We start from the raw sequence: 18540 nt of genomic DNA on the forward strand, positions 1-18540 counted from the left end.
ACCCAGGGTTTGTATCTCGAAATGTTTGTATGACAAGGTGTTTGTAAGACAAGGTATCACAACTTCTTTTCTTTCTTTTTTTTAATGTTTTCATCATGTTTTTCCTTAAGTGCTAACAATGACTTATACAAGACAAATCACAAACCAGTGATTTGTTTGGATGTATTGTTTTATTTGGCATGTCGCAAATAAAAATATGAGAAGAAAAACAAAGCAAATATAATTATTCTGGTCTCAGTCTTCAAAATAATTACATTTTTCTTAAGTGATACTTAATTCCATTTGAAATTTAATCCATTTAATCTAGCTACTTCAGGATCTTGATTGAACAATTTGAAGTACAACTGCAGCTGTACAGACAGCAGATTGAAGAACTGGAAAATCATCTTGCAACCCAAGCGAACAATTCACACATAACTCCAGAAGGTAAAAATGCACTTTTTAATATCTTGATTAATTCTATTATGCAGGACCTTTATGAGACAGAGACTGGGAAGTTCAGTCTGAAGAAGGATAATATCCATTTTCAGATACATCCAGAGAAACAAGAGAAAGATAGTCACAAATCATTTTTCATGCTCCAGAAGGTAGAACCAGATATATAAGATAGGTTTTGGTCTACCGCATGGTTCCCCAATGCCTGGGCTGCAAATGGAGCCATGCATGCCTGTCATTTATACCGAACCATTCCCTCTCTCCCCCGACCATAGTTCCCTCTAAGCTGAGCAGTGAGCAATCGCTCACTTAAAAATTATCATCAACTCAGAGTTTTCCAAACCTGCCCAGAAGCCAAGAGGGAAAGAGTGAGAGGGAAGGAGAGAGAGAGGAAGAGAGGAAGAGAAACAGATAGAAAAAAGAGAGGAAGGAAAAGAGAAAGAAAAAGAATGGGAGTAAGGAAGAGAGAAAGAAAATCAAAATCTAGTTTGAAACTAGCTCAACTATTTAAGTGGCATTTTGATATTGATAGAGTTGCCCTATTATGAGCTCACTGTTATAGACACACAGTACAGTATTTTATTTTGAAATTCTCTGAGGCAAAACAGGGTGGGTTTTTTATTTATTTGTTTGTTTGTTTGTTTATTTATTTATTTATTATTTCTGTGCCGCCCAGTCCCGAAGGGACTGCCGCTCAGACACTATACTTTTCTGCCCACCCCCCAAAAAAATTAGAGGGAACACTGCCCCCGACCCCTCTCTCTCCCCATCAAGCCTGAAAGGTTGGGAACTGTTGATATTTCCCTTTTTATAAGAAAAAATTGTGGCAGTGAAATCTGTAACAGTGAGCAGCCTACCAGTGGAGGTTATGGATTTGCTTTCTCTGGAAATTTTTAAGAAGAGGCCACCTCATGGGTGTCTTTTCTGCACTTTGTGGAAGTCTCAGACTAAATTATCCTTGCGTTCCATTTCGTCACTTCAAATCTATGGTTACAAATTTCATGACGATTGATTAAAAAGTATGTTCTGCTGCAAGCATGCAATAAGAATTTATACTGCAATAAGGCTTCATTTGTCAATTTTTCATATCTCACAGATTTATCCATGGCTATGCAGAAAATTTATCAAACGTTTGTAGCTCTAGCTGCACAGCTTCAATCAATACATGAAAATGTCAAGGTAAAATATATTTCCAGTCGCATTCTTATATTGTGTAACATGTACAGCTAATGAATATCTTGTATTCTTTAATAGATCCCATTTTAGCTTTTTTACTTGTTTTTTTTTTTTATTTCTTTGGAGGAAGAAAATGATAGTATCATTTTGGATGCTAACTGAGTCTGAACTGATAAATAAACCTCATTTTTTAAAACAAGGAATAGGAAACTGATACATTTCTTGGGGTGCTTTTAAATGAAGAATATGTGAAATGTAGTAACTTTTTTATGGTTCTCTGTATGTGTTTATGTGGTAAGGGTTAGGAAAAGATTGATTAATAAAGCTTCCATAGAATAGTGTTCAGAAGTCTTCTGCCTGCCTATTACAGTGGAACCTCGACATACGAGCAGCTCTACTTACGAGCTACTCGAGATAAGAGCTGGGAGGGGAGCGACATTTTTGTTCGCCTCCCGAGCTCACATTCGGGATACGAGCGCCAAGGAGCTGTCTCGGCTTCAGGAGACAGCTCCTTGGCACTCGTATCCCGCGTGTTTTAAAAGGTTGCAGCCGGCCTGGGGTGCTGGGGGTGGTGCTGGCAAGCCCCCCAGGCCGGCTGCAACCTTTTAAAACACGCGCGCCACTTCGCAGCTGTCTCCTGAAGCCGGAACGCTAACTTCCGCGTTCGGTTTCAGAAGACAGCTGCAAAGCGGCGCGCGTGTTTTAAAACGTCAGAGCCGGCCTGGGGGGCTCGGGGGGAAGCCCCCGACCCCCCCAGGCTGGCTCTGACGTTTTAAAACACGCGCGCCGCTTCGCAGCTGTCTCTGAACGCTAACTTCCGCGGGTTTTTTTGTTGTTGCACGGATTAATTGACTTTACATTGTTTCCTATGGGAAACAATGTTTCGTCATACGAGCGTTCTGACTTACGAGCCTCCTTCCGGAACCAATTAGTCTCGTAAGTCGGGGTTCTACTGTAATGTATAACAGGTTCTTGAAATCAATCTGGTTATAATTTATTATTATGAAAAGTTTAGTAAAGTCATCCTTGAAGCAGAGCAAATGTATACAAATAGTCCTGATTATGATAATAAATAAATAATATTAGAGTTGCTATACATGTAACATGAGAAAAAAATATCTGAATTTTATGAATAACATTGTTTTAAATGAAAGTATCAAACTTGGGGGTTGCATTGGCAACAATAGACCCCATTACAAGCTGCAAAATTTGGCAACAGGTCTTGAGTAAAGGGAGTATGATTTTCTGCAATTTGGAAGTAAAATAACCAATGCAATATGTGTATTAAACATCAGATATCTTTATCAAGATTGTATTGAAAACACACACAAAAATCAGTGGAAAAGAATCTGAAAATTCTACCCCAGGACACCTTCATAGCATTGCCACACTTGTTGTGTATCTGGTGACCAAAAACGATTGCATAAGCTATAATTCCTGCCTGTAAAAATAGTGTAATTCAAAATTATTAGTAACATAGATATTATGGTAGCATATAATTTTAATACAATATAACACATAATACGGTGGGGGGTTTTCAGAATAGGAAAAGTCTGTAAGGCGGATGCGGTGTAAAATAGTTTTCTTGTCTCTGCTCAGATGCTCAAAGACCAGTATCTTGGATACAGAAAAACCTTTTTAGGAGATGCTGTGGATGTGTTTGAGGCAAGGCGAGTAGAAGCAAAGAAATGGCAGACCGCCCCACGTGTTACAACTGGACCTACTCCTTTCAGCAGCATACCAAACGCAGCAGCCATTGCCATGGCTGCAACACTTACACAGCAGCAACAGCCTGCTACAGGTCTGAGTGCATTCAAGTTATAGCTTTTAGTGTTACAACAATAATAAGATGGTGTGATGTTTTTATATAAGGTCTTCCTTTTGTTTTGGAAATCTAAAAGTTGTGAATAGCAGTACATCAAAATATTGATAATAGAAAATGCAGGCTAGACTTAGCAATAATTACACATCCAATATTTAATCTTGCAAAAATTTTTGTAACAGTTTCATTTACTGTATTACTCAGCCCTTTCAAATGTGAGTCTGTTACCTCTGAATATGCATAGGATAACACCCTTCAAAAATCAGGATGCATTGTATGAACTTTTATAATTTGTCTTGACTATTCTCCTTTATTAATTATTTGTTTTGAAGTCTCATTTAGAATGGTTTTTCTCATGGGAGATTACAGGGCTTTTCTATTATTTGTTTTTACATAGTACTTTGTTTTTGGAATAAGCCTCAAAGAAGAACATAAAGACCATTTTTATAGATCCAGCAGGATGATGCTAAATTTTGAAATTATGTATAGAAAAAAATATTTTTAAAATTACAACCACTGGGAAATACGCATGAAAAGAAATTAAGGAGAGGTGTTGATTTAAAATATACTCTATTGACCATCCAATGTAGATTGTGCTTTAAAAAAACGGTTGATTGTATAAGAGTTCTGAATTTACAGGTTACAACTCAAACCAGTTTGGGACCTAGTTTATACTGGAGTAGTCTCTTCCAGACATACCTAAGAACATGCTTAGGTTTTTCTTCTGTACTTGAGGAACAGTAGTGTAGTATATGTATGCATAATTTACTGTGTAGACAGCCTTTAACTGAGGTACAGCTGTTAAATAATGGGATCTACAGGGTATTTCCAGCATTGACATAATAGGTGTTGACAGCTGGAAGAATCAAATGAAGCTTAGTGAGAGTCACATGGTTTATACATCCTTATATTTTTACTGTACTACATATTTAATCTGTTTTAGTTTAAACCTTCTGTTCTAAGTGTATTCATATATGCGATAATGTTATAGTGCTTTTACAGTTTTATGCAGAGGGAGAAAATATTTAGACTCTAAGTACAAAAATTGTAATGTTAAGATTCCCCCCCCCCTTAAGTTACTGGTAATGCTGCAGAAACTGCTGTTGCAATCCTAAATACCTTTAACTGGGTGGGTGGGAGCGGGAAACCCATTGATTTCATAGTCCCACATACTTTTCACCCAAATTTTACTCCAGTGTATTCTCCAATCTTCTGGAGAAGATTCAGAGAGGTTCTAGCCAGGAGAAGTAATTTCTGTGAACAAAGGTGGCTGAAGGAATTCCATTAGAAAGAAAGGTCCATTGCCTGCATCTCATAAGTGAAGTAAGCACCACCACGAGGTTTTTCTACTATGGAGGAAAATGTAATTCTTTAGCTATGGTTGTGCAATATAAATGAAGTTGGTTTCATTTAAATTTCTCACACACTCCTTTTGTTCAGAATATATACATATACAGTATATATACAGTTCTACGTGTAGACGTGTGCGCATGACAAAAGCACTTAATTTTCATCAAATACTTAACTGAGTGCTGAAGGAAATGAATGTTTATATTTCAATTCCAAATTTATTAGACTATGAAGATAAAGAAATTGCAGATTCTTGGCTTGCAGTACAATAATATTGTTTAGTTGTGAATAATTGTGAATAAATGTGTCAACATTTGGAAGGGTGACAGTGAACTGAGCAAATCACTCAATCACTGGCCAGGTGGACCAGTGATTGTTTTGCACTGTTATACTGTGACCTTCAGCCCATATTTATACTTTGTTATGCTCATCAAAGAACAGCAAACAAAATTTAACATTTAGTAGGCTTTCATTTTGTATTTAAATAATATATGGTAGGTTGGTGTTAGTGAGATTAGATGTATGTGAAAATATTTATGTTTATGGTGCGGTAGAGATTTCCTATAATTAATAAGTTTCTTTGAAAGGCCTTTGAAAATCATTAATTAATCACATTTGAAATATTAAAAGAACTCGCATTTTTCAAGTCCTAAAACATTTTTGTAATTACAAGCCAATGGGCAGGGAATACATCTTTGTAGGAAATTGTGTTTGCTCTACTAGAATTATTTGCAATTAAACTCTGTGCCAGCTCCAGCTTTGGCTATTTATAAATTAAATTAATAATTTATTCCTTTTTTAAAATCTTACTCCTAAAAATTCCGGCAAAGATCGTTTAGTATAGATAGTTACACATAATCATGTTTTTCCATCTTGGGCACTTTGGATATTTTAACTCCGGATTGGGGAAACTGTCACCCTGGCAAATGTTATTGAAATGCAACTTTTGGCAGTCTTAGCCAGAGGACTTGAAGTTGTAGTTCAACAAGTCTCAAGGTTTCTTCCTTCTGGTTGTGTAGTCTTAACACCTTTCATCATTGAAAGCTTTACATTGTAATTCGATTTTGCTGAGAGTACTGTTTAAAACACTTCTTGGAATGAATAACTAATCAGCATGAATACTAAATTGGACCTTCTGTTTCAACAAATGTTGGATAAAATTGAAGGCTTTACTACAGTGTTGTGATTAAATTAAGATAATTTGACTTTGACAAGAAATCTTGTCCGGATGTGTAAAATTTATGCTTTACACCTTTATTTTTTTTAGTTTGGACAATGACATTTGGCACGCTTAGTACTCTGTTGGGGCTGTTAGGCTGCGATCCGAAACAAATTGTTAAGGGAAGTCCCATTGAAAATAGTGATATTTACTACTGAAAAGCACAAATAAATTAGTAGTAGTGAGCTTTATTTATTAAACTTAAATTGCTCTTTAGGGTAATAAATTTTAAATAACTTACAGCAAATAACTTATATTTTAAATGACTTATATAACATGTTATCCAAATGTGACAAAATTTATTTTGGCATGGATAATCTGTAGTATTATTTACTGTAAATTATGTGTGGATAACTAACTTGAATGAGGTTATTTGATTTTCTGATACAGAATTGTGCCAATTCAAAATTGCTATTTAGTTGAAAGGTTTTGTTAGAATGAATTATGAAATCTTATATTTATAAAGTTTAAATATAAAGTCTGTCTTGAACTACTTTAAAATCTGGGGGGAAATGTTGGCTTGGAGGACTGAGGTATTACTATTTTTCAAGGTCTTCCACCAATGGTGCCTCCTCCTGAGATGGAAAACTGATAGACTTCCTTAAATGTGGAACACTGGACGCTTTTTGTTTTTAGAACCTAACTAACTTCAGATTGAAAACTTTTTAAAGAGCTTCTGGTTACTAACATATTAATTTGTTTATATCTAATTTCATTTGTAAATGCAAAACATCTTTTAAAATATTAGAATTAACTAATTCCTTGAAATCAGTGTTTTTTCTAATTGTTATTTAAAATAAAAACCAAGTTCAACTGACCCAAAGTCTTCAAATAATATGTATAATATATGTTTAAAATATAAATGAAACCTCAGCTTGCCAAAATAAGTCTAATTGCAAGTATACAACACTACTTGCCCTTTAACTTATTCTACCATGAATATTACAACCTCTTTTTTGCATTGGGCCATCTAGAATGAGACGTTCCTTGGCAAAAGATTTTTTTAAAGTGCCTTTTGCTTAATATATGATTATTTCTTTAGGTAATGGTTGTGAAAACTTGAACTTCAAATATTTATAACTTTAAAAAAACAGAAAGGGACCATGCATACTGTCTGACCTGTACATCAAAGTTTGCAATTGTCATCAGTATTAATGTTATTTTAAATTGAAATCATGGTAGATGAATGTATTATAATGCAATAATGAGGTAGAGTTTTGGGGGTGGGTTATATTTTAAATAGAAAATATAAATATTCAGGAAAAAATGAAATGTAAAAAAATCTTGGAGTGTTTTAAGTAAAACACTTGCTGGCAAACACTATTACATTGATTAAACCCTCCACTTTGCTGATTGCACCATTGGATTTATAAGTAACAATAGGACATTTATTATTAGAAGGGAATCCAGCAAGTGCTGTTCTGTATTGTCTTAGAACAGTATTTTCTGGATTTCACTGTCGGCCTTCAGCATATACAATAAACAGATACAAAAAGGCAGGCGCAGTATTTGAACTTGACAAACTCATCAAGTTTAATTGATGCACTAATTGCTGAACTTAAACAGTTTACTGTGAATACTGTCAAGTAGCTTGTATATATTAGTAGGGGGGGAAATCTAGAACTTTTGTTTCACATTATTTATACCTGGGGCTAATAAGGAGATTTATCACTCCTACCCTGGACTGATGCTAGACATTTTAACAATGATATAAAGCCTATTTTGACAGTTTGCTTATGTAGGAAAACCACTGTCTCCAATCTTCTGAATCTGAAATTTTTTTTGAATGTATTGGGCAAGGTACACAATTGTGCCTTTTCTGTAAATGTTTAAATAAACAGGCAAAAATTGTTGTAAATGTAGCAAAGTTCTAACAACTCAGTAACTATCATTTTTTGTCTGAACCAGCTTGAATTGTCATGTTACTGTGTAATTGACTTGCTCAAAAATGAAAAATAAATTCAATAAAATAAAATTATTGTGTTGTGTTTTATCCACTTGTTTCATTTGTTTGTTTGTTTTAAAAAAATCTGGATAAAATACTCAGCTGAGTATTTTGATACCAGAAATTGGTAACATGATGATTTTGTGTTAATATAAACCTTGATTTTAAAAGAAGCGCTGCTCACATATACTCCCATCAAGGAGCTGACAGTTTAATTTTAAAATGACATGCTGAGTTGTCCATAAAAATTACAATCTCATGCTTTGACATAACATAAAACGTTTTACCAGTAGCTTCATTTTGTATTGCATTCCAAATCTAAAATTTAGCCATTGAAAACACTAAGAAAGCTCGAGTGCTCTAAAAAGCATTTGTTAAGCTATGATTTAGTTTGAATGAAGGATTTGCATCATGGGTTTCTATTGTGAAACAGTAAGGCAAGCTTTGTTTTCATTTTTTTTTTCATACCAGGGCCACAGCCGACTCTGGGAATTAGTTTTGGAACGCCCTTCGGTTCAGGTATTGGCACTGGCTTGCAGTCAAGTGGCTTAGGCTCTTCAGGCCTTGGAGGTACCCTTTTTTAATTTTTTTTTCCTAATGTTTCACTGAATTACTCTACAGCACTTCCTGAATTGAATTAGCAGCACACTTCACTGGTGTTAGCAATCTTTACATGTATGGGTCCGCACTGCTGGACTCCTTATTAACAGATATGAAATATCCATAAGCCCCTGATTAATCTCAATATGCAGCTCACATCAGAAAGCCCCATTGCAGCTGAAAGTGTTTCTTGAACAAAGTTGGGAAATGGTAACCTTAGTGCCCTTTAGACTTACAGTTCACAAATATTATGCTTCGTTTGCATTGTTATTTTGGTTAATTTATTTATTTTATTTATTTATTTATTGGATTTGTATGCCACCCCTCTCCTTAGACTCGGGGCAGCTAATAACAGTAATAAAAAACATCATATAAATCCAATATTAAAACAACTAAAAAACCCTTATTGTAAAACCAAACATCCCTACAAACAAACATAACATGCATAAATTGTAAAAGCCTAGGGGGAAAGAATATCTCAATTCCCCCATGCCTGATGGCAGAGGTGGGTTTTAAGGAGCTTACGAAAGGCAAGGAGGGTGGGGGCCATTCTAATCTCCGGGGGGAGTTGGTTCCAGAGGGCCGGGGCCGCCACAGAGAAGGCTTTTCCCCTAGGCCCCGCCAAACGACATTGTTTTGTTGACGGGACCCGGAGAAGGCCCACTCTGTGGGACCTAACCGGTCACTGGGATTCATGCGGCAGAAAGCGGTCTCGTAGATACCCTGGTCCGGTGCCATGAAGGGCTTTATAGGTGATGACCAACACTTTGAATTGTGCCCGGAAACTGATCGGCAACCAATGCAGACTTATTAATTATTATTCCTGATTTATTTTATTATATTCTCTTTTGGGAAAATGTTTTTGGTAATAAGGAATCACACACACTCACACCCACCCATCCACCCACCCCAGAATTCATTTAGATATTTAAACTTTTTTATTTTATTTTTTTTAATGAAATGGACATTTTGGGAAGCAAAGATTATTTCCTAAAATGTTATTGAATTGCATGTTTGCATAAATCATATTAAATACATTTATAGTTTGTTATGTGCCTTAAATTTATGGAATAAAATGTATATAAACTACACTTTAATTTTTGATTTAATCCCAACATATGTTAATATATTAATGTACAAATTTTATTTATGTGGTGATATTTCAGTGGGAATTAGCTTGGGTAACTATTAGTCCGTTCTTAATACACAGATCCAGAAATTCTAATTAACCCCACTTCAAGAAATATATTATTTTTCCTAAGATTGTGGACAGGTCTGGAAATCATTTTTTTCTTTTCACAAATCTAACTAAATTAAAAAAACAACCTCAGCAGCCGTGTAATTACATTATTATGTAATGAAGGATAAATAGAAGTTTTGAAAATGTGGACACCAAAGAAATGTTAAGATTAATTCTGTTCGTACTTCACAAATAATCATCTTGTTATTTGTATTATGTTGCAATCATATTTTTCCTTTTGGAGGACTAGTCTCTTAAAAAGCAAACTTCCATTCACTTTCCTATTTAGTTACAAGAATTTAAGCAGTAAAACAAACTTTGCTTAGTATTTCAATTGTTCTGCAAGCTATCAATGTAGAGGGATGTAATGCATTACAAAACCTACCTAAAGCCTTCTTTTCAGATTCAGTATTTGGCATTACACGCAACGGCAATGGATAGCAGAAGGCTCTAGCCATTTATTATCACAAATCTTTCCAATGCTGCTGGCAGAAAAGACAAGTCTATATTTATTTTCAAGGAGTCATACATGGGTTAATGATGCGATGTACTTAAAAGTATGACTGCTGAAATGACAGGAGTTTTTAAATAAATTAAGCTTTGCTATATCTGAAGTACATTTGTACTTCCGCGTGTGTGTGTGTGTGTGTGTGTGTGTGTGTGTGTGTATATATATATATATATATATATATATATATATATATATGTATATATATGTATATATATGTATGTATGTAGATTGTTCTGAGTTCAGGTTTTGAAAATCTACGAAAACAAATATATATATGTATGTATGTATATATGTATGTATGTATGTAGATTGTTCTGAGTTCGGGTTTTGCCCCGTGTAATATTTTGAGTGTCTATGCGACGTTTCGGTGAAATCACATTCACCATCATCAGGCTGAAGTTATAAGTTTTGTGCTGCTGTAAATATAGAATTCTATATTTATTCTATATTTACATTATTCTATATTTATTCTATATTCTATATTTACAGCAGCACGAAACGTATAACTTCAGCCTGATGATGGTGAATGTGATTTCACCGAAACGTCGCATAGACACTCAAAATATTACACGGGGCAAAACCCGAACTCAGAACAATCTACATACATATACCCGTGAAAATCTACGAAAACACACATACACACACACACACACACACACATATATATATATATATACGTACATACATACATACATACATACATACATACATACATACATACATAAATACATACATATATCTCACATGTTTTTGCTGAATTTTTAAAATTAAGGGAGACTATGATATATATGGTAATCGCACAACCATTCATCTCTAATTAACTTTCAATTGTCTACACATATCATGGAAGAAACCTGGTTCTTAGAGTTTTCAATTATTACATGAATAGTTTGGGATTTAATTAGGAAATACTATTTGTATAAAGTATCTACGTTTAACCTGAAATTTATGAGAAAAATTTTCACAAAAAGCTAGTCACTAATGCTAATAAGATTTCCTTTGAATGGCTGATAAAACTGTTTCAGAGCACCTGAAGAACACACAGGTTTCAGCAAAACATTTTATAGTAGGCTTAGGAAACACTTTAAAAACCTATAATACTTGAAGTTTGGTCAGTGAGTAGAAATTCCACCATAAGTTCTGCCTTGCTTGAAGTAAGAAAAATATTTCCTTTCTTCCATGTGCCTTCAAAAAACATTATCTGAAGCATGTGGGCTGAAATTGACTTGAGCAAACATTCTTCCTTGGTTGTACATAAAAAGTACAAAAGACATCTGATTAGCAAGTAGGACTAAATCTGGATCCACTGTAAAGTTTCTGAGATTATAAAAGATTATGAATGGATTTCTGTCTCTGCCACATTCACTATTAAAGAAGGATTTCCTGTGTAAAGGTGTTATTTATTATCAACATGCAGCTTTTATCACACACGTTATACATATACAGTGGTACCTCTGCTTAAGAACTTAATTCGTTTGTGACCAGGTTCTTAAAGTAGAAACGTTCTTAAGTAGAAGCAATTTTTCCCACAGGAATCAATGTAAAAGCTAATAATGCGTACAAACCCATTAGGAAAGAAATAAAAGCTCGGAATTTGGGTGGGAGGAGGAGGGGGAAGAAGAAGAGGAGGAGAGTTGCTTCCGAAGGAAGAAGGTGAGGTGAGGGGAATCAAAAAAATCCAAAACTTTAAGGCATTAAAAAAAAAGAGGGACTCTGAGGCAGCGAGGAGGAGCCACGCGCCTCCATTACACCCGGTACAAGACTGCCTCCCATACACTGGCTGCTGATACCTGCTGCCTCTTCCTTCCCATGCGGAAGGGCTCCCCTCTCGCTCGCTTTGTAGTCGGCGCCTTTCTTTCGCTGTGGTGGCTCCTCGGCTGCCCAGAGCAAAGGGAGCGTTTCTTTTCTCTGGGCGCTGGCAGAGATTTATTCCCTGTCCAAGCTCCCAGAGAAAGGGAAATGCTTCGTTCGCTCTGGACTGCCAAAGCCTCCTTAAGCGCCACCAAAAGGCTCCTCTGGCTGCCCAGATGGCCGGGATTAAAGGGGGAATGGCAGAAAACTGGCCAGGCCTTCGTGCCGCTCTCAAATTTCCTGGGAAATTTTTCCGGGTTTGGGTTCTTAAATAGAAAATTGTTCTTAAGTAGAGGCAAAAAAATCTTGAACACCCAGTTCTTATCTAGAAAGGTTCTTAAGTAGAGGCATTCTTAAGTAGAGGTACCACTGTACATACCTACCAAAGAGAATAGAATAGAATAATTTTATTGGCCATGTGTGATTGGACACACAAGGAATTTGTCTTGGTGCATATGCTCTCAGATATTGTGTCTGGTGAAAATCCATTGCTGTAGTATGTTTTATAGCTTTTAGGGTCATTAGTTCTGGACCAAGGGTAGGCAAAGTTGGCTCTTCTATGACTTCAACTCCCAGAATTCCTGAGCCAATGATGCTAGCTCAGGAATTCTGGGAGTTGAAGTCCATATATCATAGAAGAGGCAGCTTTGCCTACCCCTGTTCTGGACAATTCAATTTTATCTATTGGTTTTTGCAAGCAGTGGTTGAGCAAAGACAGAATGAATAAAATAGGTTACCTACAACAAGAAGAGATGACAAAGTTGTCTATAGGCTCATGTAAGTTAAATAAAGTTCAGGAGGTAAGTGTTTTTAATAGGAAAGTGAACACAAGAACTAGGGGGCACAATCTGAGGTTAGTTGGGGAAAAGAGCAAAAGCAACATGAGAAAATATTTTACTGAAAGAGTAGTGGATGCTTCGAACAAACTTCCAGCAGACATGGTTGGTAAATCCACAGTAACTGAATTTAACCATGCCTGGGATAAACATATCCATCCTCAGATAAAATACAGGAAATAGTATAAGGGCAGACTAGATGGACCATGAGGTCTTTTTCTGCCATCAATCTTCTATGTTTCTATGTTTAATTTATTTTAATTGTAAACTGATGGCTGCCAGCTTATGCCTCTTATGGGAACATTCAAGGTATTTTCTTATTCATAAAAAAGAATGAAAAGGTGTGAAGTCTAGAATTAAAATCATAGTACAGTAGTACCCCTAGATACGAGCATGATTCGTTCCATAAGGGAGCTTGTATCTCGAGGCAACTCGTATCTGGAACAAGTTGTTTTTCCCCTCCGAGATAACCAAAAGCAAGGATTCTTGCGCCACCTAGTGGACGCTCAGCTCGTATCCCGAATTTGAGCTCGGGAATAGAACAGAAATGTCTCTCCCCTCATGGCTCGTATCTTGAAATACTCGCATGTAGAGCAGCTCGTATCTAGAGATACTACTGTATAGGTATTTCAATACAAGCTAACATGGCTGACCACTGTCATATTTGCAAAGTATGTGCAATGAATCAGTGGATTCTTAATACATACACATGCAGTGTATCAAAGGGATGTTGATTTCAGTCTAATTAGGCTTTAGAGTCTCACTGATAAAATATTGGGTGATAAACTTCACTCAACACATTGTGGTTAAAAGCAGTTGGACCTGTGCACCTTAACTTTTGTTTCCTATCTTTGCTACTGTTTGTCCTAGGATTTGCAGGTAGCACTGGTTTTGGAAGCAGTGCTCCAGGTGCGCCATCGTTTGGATTTGGAGCGGCAAATAAACCTTCAGGCAGCCTTAGCGCAGGTTTGTTCTGTTCTGAATGTTTTATGGGACAGTTAAGTTTTCTACACAAAGTATTTTGGTCAAAAAAATATTTTCTGTTACTAAATTTTCTCTGTAGGAGCATTCTTACAAATAGGGTCCTATGAAGAATTTTGACCCTAAAATCAGGGGTGAAATGGTCCTGGTTCACTGGCGCCTGTCAGTCGTCGGAGAGCCGGTCGTGAAGGACGCTGCCATTTGGGGTCTTTTACCCTCTGTGCATGTCCAGACATCCAACCAGCAGGGGGCTACTACCCGGAACGCTAAATTGCGCTCGCCACCACGGCCCTTAAGTGCTTACGCGGCCAGTGCGATTTTGCTTCTGCACTTGTAGAGGTAGCAAAATCGCGCACGGAGCCGCAGGTGCGCCCGTGTTTCAGTGGTTTTTTGCTTCCGCGCATGCCAAAACACGGGCGCTCCGTGCGCGATTTTGCTACCTCCACAGGTGCAGAAGCAAAATCATGCTGGCCCTGCAAGCACTTCTGAGCAGCGGCAGCAAGCGCTATTTAGCGCTCCAGCTAGTAGCCCACCGCTGCATCCCACCCACATAAACTTAGTAACTTTCCTAGTACATTTTGGATTGCAATTCACAAAAATTTGGATTAGTCATGCTCCCTGGGAATTGAGGGAGTTGTGATTCCAGCCTATATAGAGGCCTTCAATAAGCAAAGATTGACACTGTATTATTTTTTGCCTTGTGATAAGATTATAAGCTTCTGGAGAGTTACATTGCTTTTGAGTGAAAGGGTAAAGTTAATTTGAAGAGTTTAATGTCTCTTTAAATTAAAATTTCAAGTCCTATAAACCTATGTTCCGCTCAATAGAATAGACATAATACTAGCTTCTTTCAGCCTCCCAATAATACTGTCCATATTATGTAGATTACACTTCATTTAGATTAGATTAGATTAGATTTATTGGATTTATATGCCGCCCCTCTCTGCAAACTCGGGGCGGCTCACAACAATAATAAAAAACAGTACATAATAAGAATCCAATGCCCACCAATCTAATTACAATTTAAAATTAGTAATTTCCTAAAACAATCCCAATATATATAAAAAACAGGCACACAGTCAATCAATCAACAACACAACATGGGCAAGGGGGAGGTGTTTTAGTTCCCCCATGCCTGACGGCAGAGGTGGGTCTTAAGGAGTTTAGGAAAGGCAGGGAGGGTGGGGGCAATCCTAATCTCAGGGGGGAGCTGGTTCCAGAGGGTCGGGGCCCCCACAGAGAAGGCTCTTCCCCTGGGTCCCGCCAGACGACATTGTTTAGTCGACGGGACCCGAAGAAGGCCGACTCTGTGGGACCTAACCGGTCGCTGGGATTCGTGCGACAGGAGGCGGTCCCGAAGATATTCTGGTCCGGTGCCATGAAGGGCTTTATAGGTCATAACCAATTTAGCATTATTTTTAGTTTTAGAGCTTCCCACTCTATGTAGCTTATCAGGCAGCAAGGGATCCCCAGCATTTTTAAATTGCACTTCACACTTTAAAAACTCAACAGCCTTTGTCCTTTATGTGATCACATCTGTTCACTTTGAAATGTTTTCCCCTCCTTTACAAGGCTTTGGCAATTCGAGCACATCTGGGTTTAACTTCAGCAATCCTGGCATCACAGCATCTGCTGGCCTGACATTTGGGGTGTCCAATCCAGCCTCTGCAAGCTTTGGTACAGGAGGACAACTTCTCCAGCTGAAGAAACCCCCAGCTGGAAACAAAAGGGGGAAAAGATAAATATGAAAAAAAAAAAAAGAATGGGTTCGATAGGGTCAGGTGGGAGGAAAAAAGGGACAATGCTTTCATTTAGTTCATCCTGAAAATATATATTTTTTTAAACTGATATAGTAGGTGCTTTGTGTCCTTGGAGATTTATAACATTTTGCTACTTCTTCCCATTCTGGGCTAAAAACTGTAATTGTTACAAATGCTATCTATTTTTTGTGAATCAAAGCTTCTTTGTCTTCTATATATGTAACTATTAAGGAACCTTATAAAACCATCTATTTAATGTAATGTTAGTAACAAACTATTTTTTGTCAATATGATTTACACCATACATAGGTATGCATATTTGGTTTCTTTAGTGAAAGTATATTCTAATATTCAGAATCTTAAATCCATATCTTCTGTTTTGTGATATGGGCTTTTAAAAACATCAGGGTGGTTTTGTGTATATGTATGTAAATATATACAGTATAAATGAATACTCACGTCACGTATATGAATTATATACACTGCATTTCAAACCATGTGGGTTATTTTTAAGTGCAAGTTTGGGGTATTCTATCATGTCCTTAAATACTGTTAGCATATGCAAGAGCAGTTGTAATATCTACTGCATGTAAGATATTGTGGCCTGTTTGAGTTCTCTTTTTATTTCATTTTTCCTTCCATTCAAAGCATTAACTGAATTTGGTGTTCACTGTAAGCATTCTATGGATTTGTTTCTGAATTGTGATCTATCTTTAGAGAGAAAGGCTTCAGGAGGCTTTTTGAGAATTTTGGAATGGCCTCAGTTTGGATAAAAAGTTCATGCGAGTGATTGGTGGGTGCCTACAGTTTAACAATGACAGATAATTGTCGTACATGACACTGTGACAATTTATCAGAAGGGCAAAGCTGCGTAAAACTCCCTGCAAATCTAATTTGTAGCATTATTCGCCATGGACTTTGTGTTCTCATGTTATACAGTTCATCCAAGTACAGATTGCTTAGGCCATGGCCTTTGTAAACCAGATTTACTCAATTTATGCTGAGGGATTTTTCTACCATCCTAAGGAAGACCAACTGACCTTAATCGCACCCTTCCAAACAGATGCATAACATCTCTAATCTGGAATTGACGCTTGCCTATCCTTAAGTGGATAGCAGGTTTCTTGCTAGCTTACAAATCATAGGATGAAAGATGTTTGCTTATTAATAATTTGCTTCCAGACAATTTCAGCAGAACGATTCTTACTCTTGAGTTGAGTTTATAGTATTGTTGCATGTTGAGCTGTATTCCCAACTACGTGAATGTTTAAAGAGAAGCAACAGGAATATTTATTGCCTTAAACCGATGGGTTAGAACCCCAGTCCTTGAACTGTGTTGCTAGCGCTGACCCCATTTAGTTCCACAGGGTTTTTTTAAGGGTCAGATTGTAAATCTCCACAGCACGTGTGTACAGAATTTTGGTGAAGACTAACCTTTTTACACAGAGAATATTTTGTATATAACTCAAATAAATGTTCACAATTTGACTGAGGCACCTTTCAAAAACAAACAGGTGTATGTACTATAGCCTGGTTATGAAGTTGGCTGCTTTCAGTTCAGTACTATTTTTGTAAGCTGCGAATGTTTTGTGTCCTACAAGAGCGAGTTGTCTGGCAAATGTGAGTTTCGAATGTGATAGATTCAGAGCCTCTTTAGCACAAGGCTTTTCCTGTTGGTTGTGAATAGCACCAAAGTTTGAAGGTTTTTGTTTTCTTTTTTTTTCTTTGTGGAAGGAGATGGCTTTTAATTTTTGTTGAATTAAAGAGGGTTAAATGAATTTTGTTTTAAATTTGTATTGTGTTGGGCTTCAGTTAAAGTTAGTAGAACTGATACATGTATGTTACAGCTTTTTACACAATTTAAATGTTAAACCACTGAGTTCTTTACTGTATATAATTTGTGAAGCTATTTTTTAACAGTGCTGTTGTCCTTATGTGTGCAACTTTCTGTTTTCAAATAATAAACTTGTTTGAAGGAAGTATGTTATTGACATTTGCCTTAATAACTTGACTTTCTTGTTTTCTCTAAGGCAGAAAATCAAATTCCATGGCTTCTTTGGCCTCGTGTATGTATGTACTGTATGTATGTATGTACTGTACGTATGTATATACACATACATACATACATACATACATACATACATACATACATGCACAGAGAGAGAGAGAGAGGGAATGCATGGGTTAGTTGATAAATATTTTAAAATAATTTGCATACTATTAGTTTTAATAATATGCCAATCCAATCTATTTAAAAAGTGGCGTTTTGTTCTATGAATGGAATGTATCAATTAAATCAATATATCTTTCAGAAATTTTGCTTTATTGAGATTAATTTTGTTAATTTCTATGACTTGTGGGCTTCAGCTCCCAGAATTCCTGAGCCAATCATGCTAGCTCAGGAATTCTGGGAGTTGAAGTCCACATGTCATAGAAGAGACAACTTTGCCTACCCCTAACAAAGACAAATAAGACATAATTAAAAAATAATGGATTTTCTCCTTTGCTATATGGTCAGATTCGATAGGTTGAAGTGATATCACTGTTAATTTGTAGATGGATTGTAAAAGTGAAGTATTTGTGTTCTTTTTCAATGGAATTCATCCAGAAAATGTGTCACTACTTCGGCCCCTACTACAGTGGAATTTGTACAGAACAATTTCTCATTACTGAATGCTCCAGGTTAATCGTTTTCTGTGAAAAAGATGCTCTGGATTTCCCATGCTTTGCATGAAGTGTTTCAAAGATTCTGAAGATTTCTTCATTGTGTAAATTATTTTGAAATCCCATGTAGCTTTCCCAGGATTATTGAGT

General features: G+C 36.5%; 1 protein-coding gene across 1 annotated transcript in view; it reads left to right on the plus strand.

Moving 5' to 3' along the window:
• Positions 1-17705, plus strand: part of NUP58 (nucleoporin 58) — a 31206-nt gene extending 13501 nt beyond the window's left edge. Inside the window, exons 11-16 of the mRNA XM_070749791.1 lie at positions 308-426; positions 1532-1614; positions 3211-3412; positions 8419-8517; positions 13856-13951; positions 15539-17705. Coding sequence (XP_070605892.1) covers positions 308-426; positions 1532-1614; positions 3211-3412; positions 8419-8517; positions 13856-13951; positions 15539-15708 — 769 coding nt within the window. The 3' untranslated portion in view covers positions 15709-17705. The remainder of the gene's footprint in view (positions 1-307; positions 427-1531; positions 1615-3210; positions 3413-8418; positions 8518-13855; positions 13952-15538) is intronic.
• The last annotated feature ends 835 nt before the right edge of the window (positions 17706-18540 follow it).

This window comes from Erythrolamprus reginae, chromosome 4, assembly GCF_031021105.1.
Source record: "Erythrolamprus reginae isolate rEryReg1 chromosome 4, rEryReg1.hap1, whole genome shotgun sequence".
NCBI classification, from domain to species: domain Eukaryota; kingdom Metazoa; phylum Chordata; class Lepidosauria; order Squamata; family Dipsadidae; genus Erythrolamprus; species Erythrolamprus reginae.